This window comes from Salvelinus sp. IW2-2015, linkage group LG17, assembly GCF_002910315.2.
Source record: "Salvelinus sp. IW2-2015 linkage group LG17, ASM291031v2, whole genome shotgun sequence".
NCBI classification, from domain to species: domain Eukaryota; kingdom Metazoa; phylum Chordata; class Actinopteri; order Salmoniformes; family Salmonidae; genus Salvelinus; species Salvelinus sp. IW2-2015.
This window is the reverse complement of record NC_036857.1, coordinates 312616-319030: the sequence shown is the minus strand read 5'-3', so window position 1 is coordinate 319030 and position 6415 is coordinate 312616. Positions and strand designations below refer to the sequence as shown.

Below are 6415 nucleotides of genomic sequence, written 5' to 3'. Positions count from 1 at the left end.
ATCAACATTTTAAGCTAAACATTCTGATCTGTTCCATCAGCCTTATTAATTGATAAGGTACATCATATACCTCCACTACACTACTTTGATATTCATCATGGATAAGAAGTGAGTATACGCAATGCCCGCTGAAGACATGGGGCGGCAGAGTAGCSTAGTGGTTAGACCGTTGGACTAGTAACCGAAAGGTTGCAAGTTTTGAATCCCCGAGCTGACAAGGTACAAAATCTGTCGTTCTGCCCCTGAACAAGGCAGTTAACCCACTGTTCTTAGGCCGTCATTGTAAATAAGAATTTGTTCTTAACGGACTTGCCTAGTTAAATAAAGGTTAAAATAAAAATATGCTCCACTACACCACTGAGCAACACCTCTAACCAAACAACAGTGCTAGGTGCATGTGCACTTGAATTAATGGGTAACTACACAAAATATATACCGATATATTCTTTGATCATTTTAGGTCATTCTAAGTGTGTCACTGTTTCTCATAGACTTTTGCACAGGGAGCATTTCCTTCACCGGGTGGACCGTCTTGGAAATTTTTGGCAAAGTTAGAGTATACCCACTTCTCCAGGAACTGCTAGGAGGGGGAGAGGGGTTGCTGAGGAGTATTTCTGTCTGTATTAAAGCTCCTTTGCAGGGAAAAACTCATTCTGATTGGCTGGGCCTGGCTCCCTAGTGGTACGCCCTCCCAGGCCCGCCCATGGCTGCGCCCCTGCCCAGTCATGTGAAATGCATAGATTAGGGCCTAATGCATTTTATTTAAATTGACTGATTTGCTTCTATGAACCATAACTCAGTAAAATCTTTGCAATTGTTTCTTGTTGCGTTTCTTTTTGTTGTTCAGTTTATATTAGGTTCTAAGTGCTTGAAATGTCCCTACAAGTGAATTTGACTTGCTAATGGTCTGTATGAACCCTGCTTAAAGGATGTACAGTGCCTTCAGAAAATATCCCTACCCGTTGACTTATTCCACATTTTGTTGTGTTGTGAATTCAAAAAATGGATGAAATAGATTTGTTTTCTCACCCATCTACACACAATACCCCATAATGACAAAGTTGAAAACATATTTTTATAAATGTTTGCAAATTTATTGAAAATGAAATATAGAAATATCTAATTGACGTAAGTATTCACACCCCTGAATCAATACTTTCTAGAATCACCGTTTGGTCGTGATTACAGCTGTGAGTCTTTCTTGGTAAGTCTCTAAGAGCTTTCCACACCTGGATTGTGTAATATTTGCCCACTATTCTTTTCAAAATTCTTGAAGCTCTGTCAAATTGGTTGTTGATCATTGCTAGACAAACATTTTCAGGTCTTGCCATTGGTTTTCAAGCAGATTTAAGTCAAAACTGTAACTCGGCCACTCAGGAACATTCGCTGTCTTCCTGGTAAGCAACTCCAGTGTTGATMAGGCCTTCTGTTTTAGGTTATTGTCCTGCTGAAAAGTGAATTCATCTGAGCGGACTGAAGCAGGTTTTCCTCTCTGATTTTTCCTGCTTATCTCCATTTACATTTATTTTTTATCCTGAAAAACTCCCCAGTCCTTAATGATTACAAGCATACCCATAACATGATGCAGCCAACATTGTGCTAGAAAATATGGAGAGTGGTACTCAGTAATGTGTTGTGTTGGACATGCCCCAAACATAACACTTTGTATTCAGAACAAAAAGTGAATTGCTTTCTCACATTTTTTGCAGTTTTACTTTAGTGTCCTTGTTGCAAACAGGATTCATGTTTTGGAATATTTTTATTCTGTACAGGCCTCCTTCTTTTCACTCTGTCAATTATGTTAGTATTGTGGAGTAACTACAATGTTGTTGATCCATCCTCAGTTTTCTCCTATCACAGCCATTAAACTCTGTAACTCTTTTAAAGTCACCACTGGCCTCATGATGAAATCCCTGAGTGGTTTCCTTCTTCTCTGGCAACTGAGTTAGGAAGGACGCCTGTATCTTTGTAGTGACTGGGTGTATTGATACACCATCCAAAGTGTAATTAATAACTTCACCATGCTCAAAGGGATATTCAGTATTTGCTTTTTATATTGTTACCCATCTACCAATAGGTGCCCTTCTTTGCGAGGCATTGGAAAACCTTCCAGGTCTTTGTGGTTGAATCTGTGTTTGAAATTCCGTGCTCGACTGAGGCACCTTACAGATAATTGTATGTGTGTATAATCCTAGGCTTATGTTGTTGTATAGGTGGAGTAATGGGCCAATTTGCATATATTCCTCTAAATACATATGTGGAACTGCATTCTTTTTGTTTCAAACCATTTTGAAAATGTGATCCCAATGTCACACATTTGGCGCCATTATTTATAGAAAGACCCATGTGCATAGCATCTTTTACCTGTATTTTGTGCATACTGTATGTGGCCATTTGTCTTTTTTGCACAATCTAATCTAATGTTTAGTGACGGTGTATGTTGTTTTTTACATTGTAAATTGTGTTTTTATCAGTTACTTTGTATGTTCATTGAGTTTTTATGTTATTGCTGCAAAATGAATTTACTCATTAAGGACATAAACATTTTAATCTAATATAGGTCCCACCCATCGACGAGCTGCAGTTGCTGCCTGCCTGGATAAAGAACGGTCTCTACTTTCACAACAACCCTCTGATCTGTGACTGTAGCCTTTATAGTCTCCTGGCTCACTGGCACATCCGCCGGCTCAACTCAGCCCTGGACTTTAAAGATGAGTACAGCTGCTATCTCCCCGGGCCCCAGAAAAGCAAGGTGGGGGTCTTCGACCTGAACAGAGACTACATGAACTGTAGTACGTTCCACGAGGCGGACCAGGAAGCTTGGCTGGAACAGACGCTGATCTTGCGCTGTGATACTAAACACAGGGACCTGTCTAAGACCTGGGTGATGCCTGGTGACGTAGTGGTGACGGAGGGGTTTAATCAGACAGCCAAGGTGCTCCCTGACGGTAGTCTCCAGATCGGCCCGGTGAAGACGGACGACTCGGGGACGTATACGTGCTACGCTGTGAGCGAAGCCCTCAACGAGACGCTCTACGTGCTGCTCAAGGTATGTGGATACTGTTTCATAATGTATACATGTTGTGTGTTGTAATGTTGTATGTCCAATGATCCTGTGACATCTTTATTTTCCCCTTGGGGGGATCAATAAAAGTCAATTCAATTACATTCAGCTCAAACCAATTCAATTACATTCAGCTCAAACAATTCAATTCATTCGCTCAACCGTTCATACATTCAAGCTCAAACCGGATTCAATTACATTCAGCTCAAACCGATTCAATTACATTCAGCTCAAACCGATTCAATTACATTCAGCTCAAACCAATTCAATTACATTCAGCTCAAACCAATTCAATTCACTCTGGATTAGTGAAAAATGACAAAAATGTGAATAACAATTCAATTCAAATCAACTCCATTCCTATCGATTCCCAAAGGTGCATAACTTCACGGAGAACGGCAACGGCGAAGCCCTGAACACGGCCTACACCACCCTGGTGGGCTGCCTGACCAGCGTGGTCCTAGTGCTCATCTATCTGTACCTGACCCCCTGCAGATGCTTCTGCTGCCCCAAAAAGAACCACGAGGACTCCATCCACTCCTCCATGCTCAGCGCCGCACCCAGCCATGAGGACCTGGTCAACAACACTGACCCGACGCACGTGGCCTTCATCGACCCCAAGGAGCTGGGACAGGGGCTGAACGGGAAGGTGAACCCCAACGATGGGGAGGGGGACCAGGGAGAGATGGATGAGGAGGGAGGGTTACTGGGGAAGGGAAGGAGGAAGAAGTCTGTGGCTGAGTCTATTAGTTCTGTCTTCTCTGACACCCCCATAGTGGTCTGAGATGGTACAGACCGTCGATATGGATGTACGCTGTGAAGTGATTGGATGGATCAGGGATGTACGTGGTGTGATTGGATGAAACTGTGACTACTTCCTTGGACAGAAAGCCAATCACAGTTCACTAAACTGACCAATCAGAAGCTTCAGGGGAGTGTTAACACATTGCCTTGGTATTAACAAGGACAACTGACAATAAACAGGACCTTTCCCCAGCATTTGATCTGTAGCACTTAAATACACATACTGTGAAAGCCTGACAGAGGACTTCCACTGGGCCCACACTGGTTGAATCAACGTTGTATACACGTCATTTCAATGAAATGACTTTGAACCAATGTGGAATAGACGTGGAATAGACATCTGTGCCCAGTGGAGTGTAAGAGGACACTATATTCCTTCCTGTGATACAGTAACGGTGGATATCATGTTGGACGGTAACAGTACTCAGGAAGACATTGATTGGCGGAGGACAGAAAATATGAGATTGTGAGCCATTTTAAACATAATAATTTTTTTTTTTTAGATGAATAAGTTTGAAAAAGAACATAGTTCATACATATATAGTCAAGTCATGAGCATGAACCTTGTAGACTGACTCATATTTCTATTAACTAATAGGAGTAGACTAGCGTGAGTCTTCTGTAGACTTTAGTACATACAGAACGTACATACGGTAGCTATACACATAGAAATAGAATGACTTTATATTACTTCCTGGCATGGGTACATTCATTATGGCCACCGGGCCACTCATCACAGAACATTGACGTGGATGGGAATGTCTGTTCTAATAATTATATTTCTATGCATATACCCCTCCACCCCCACAGTGAGACAGACAGACACAGACAGACAGACAGACAGACAGACAGACAGACAGACAGACAGACAGACAGACAGACCGACCGTACCACCAGAGCTATATATTGAAGCATCAACATGGTCACCAGATCCAGAGTTGGCCAAACACATCAACCTGGTCACCAGATCCAGAGTTGGCCAAACATCAACAACATGGTCACCAGATCCAGAGTTTGGCCAAACACATCAACATGGTCACCAGATCCAGAGTTGGCCAAACATCAACAACATGGTCACCAGATCAGAGTTGGCCAAACACATCAACATGGTCACCAGATCCAGAGTTGGCCAACACAACAACATGGTCACCAGATCCAGAGTTGGCCAAACACATCAACATGGTCAGAGATCCAGAGTTGGCCAAACACATCAACATGGTCACCAGATCCAGAGTTGGCCAAACATCAACAACATGGTCACCAGATCCAGAGTTGGCCAAACCAAACAACATGGACACCAGATCCAGAGTTGGCCAAACACATCAACATGGTCGCCAGATCCAGAGTTGGCCAAACACATCAACATGGTCACCAGATCCAAAGTTGGCCAAACATAGCAACATGGTCACCAGATCCAGAGTTGGCCAAACATAGCAACATGGTCACCAGATCCAGAGTTGGCCAAACATCAACAACATGGTCACCAGATCCAGAGTTGGCCAAACATCAACAACATGGTCACCAGATCAGAGTTGGCCAAACATCAACAACATGGTCACCAGATCCAGAGTTGGCCAAACACATCAACATGGTCACCAGATCCAGAGTTGGCCAAACACATCAACATGGTCACCAGATCCAGAGTTGGGCAAACACAACAACATGGTCACCAGATCCAGAGTTGGCCAAACACATCAACATAGTCACCAGATCCAGAGTTGGCCAAACACAACAACATGGACACCAGATCCAGAGTTGGCCAAACACAACAACATGGTCACCAGGTCCAGAGTTGGCCAAACATCAACAACATGGTCACCAGATCCAGAGTTGGCCAAAATCAACAACATGGTCACCAGATCCAGAGTTGGCCAAACACATCAACCTGGTCACCAGATCCAGAGTTGGCCAAACACATCAACATGGTCACCAGATCCAGAGTTGGCCAAACACATCAACATGTCACCAGATCCAGAGTGGCCAAACATAGCAACAAATGTAAATTGCGCTACAACGGAATTGAATCGAGCCGTTCGCGTACCTCTCTGGTCATGAATAGTCAGAACCAGTGATTCATACTGAAGAGGAACAGCCATGTTTATAAACAAACATCACACTACAGCCCAGAGACCAGACTGAGGAGCCTGTGAGTGGGAACCAGGAAATGTAGCTTATAAACAGAGTGTGACTTATGTTTAACACTCTCAAGTGGGCAGACTGCTAGTTAGATGATTTATTTAGTCATAATGAGATAGCAATAGAGCGAAACAGCATAATAAAAGGTCATTGTGGTTCACCTGTATTGCTTGTTCTCGTGATGCTTGATTCAGTTATTAGTACAGTAGGTCAATGAGGAAGACTTCACCCTTGTTAAGCCATGCATTCCTATTGCCTTACTGTTTTAGGAAGCCAGTCACTAAGAGATGAGCTAGATACAATAGTGTAATGGAAATACTGTTTATCATGGATTTATAATCGTAGATTAAAAAAAATATATATATATACTTTCAAAGACTTGCACACTGAAAAAAGAGACATATTGACATT

At 42.7% G+C, this 6415-nt stretch overlaps 1 protein-coding gene and 1 long non-coding RNA gene across 4 annotated transcripts in view; both read left to right on the top strand.

The window, feature by feature from the left end:
* amigo1 (adhesion molecule with Ig-like domain 1) overlaps positions 1 to 4352 on the top strand; it is a 12427-nt gene extending 8075 nt beyond the window's left edge. For both annotated transcript variants that reach the window (XM_024005077.2, XM_024005076.2), the window contains exons 4-5: positions 2561 to 3049; positions 3441 to 4352. In XM_024005077.2, coding sequence (XP_023860845.1) covers positions 2561 to 3049; positions 3441 to 3848 — 897 coding nt within the window. In that variant the 3' untranslated portion in view covers positions 3849 to 4352. The remainder of the gene's footprint in view (positions 1 to 2560; positions 3050 to 3440) is intronic.
* Positions 4353 to 5007: 655 nt separating this feature from the next.
* On the top strand, positions 5008 to 6170 carry LOC139029080 (uncharacterized). Of its 2 annotated transcripts, none has more exons than XR_011481345.1 (2): positions 5008 to 5213; positions 5844 to 6170. It is a non-coding gene; the product is annotated as an uncharacterized lncRNA (long non-coding RNA). The 2 variants fall into 2 exon arrangements; XR_011481344.1 differs by lacking the exon at positions 5008 to 5213 and adding an exon at positions 5294 to 5808.
* The last annotated feature ends 245 nt before the right edge of the window (positions 6171 to 6415 follow it).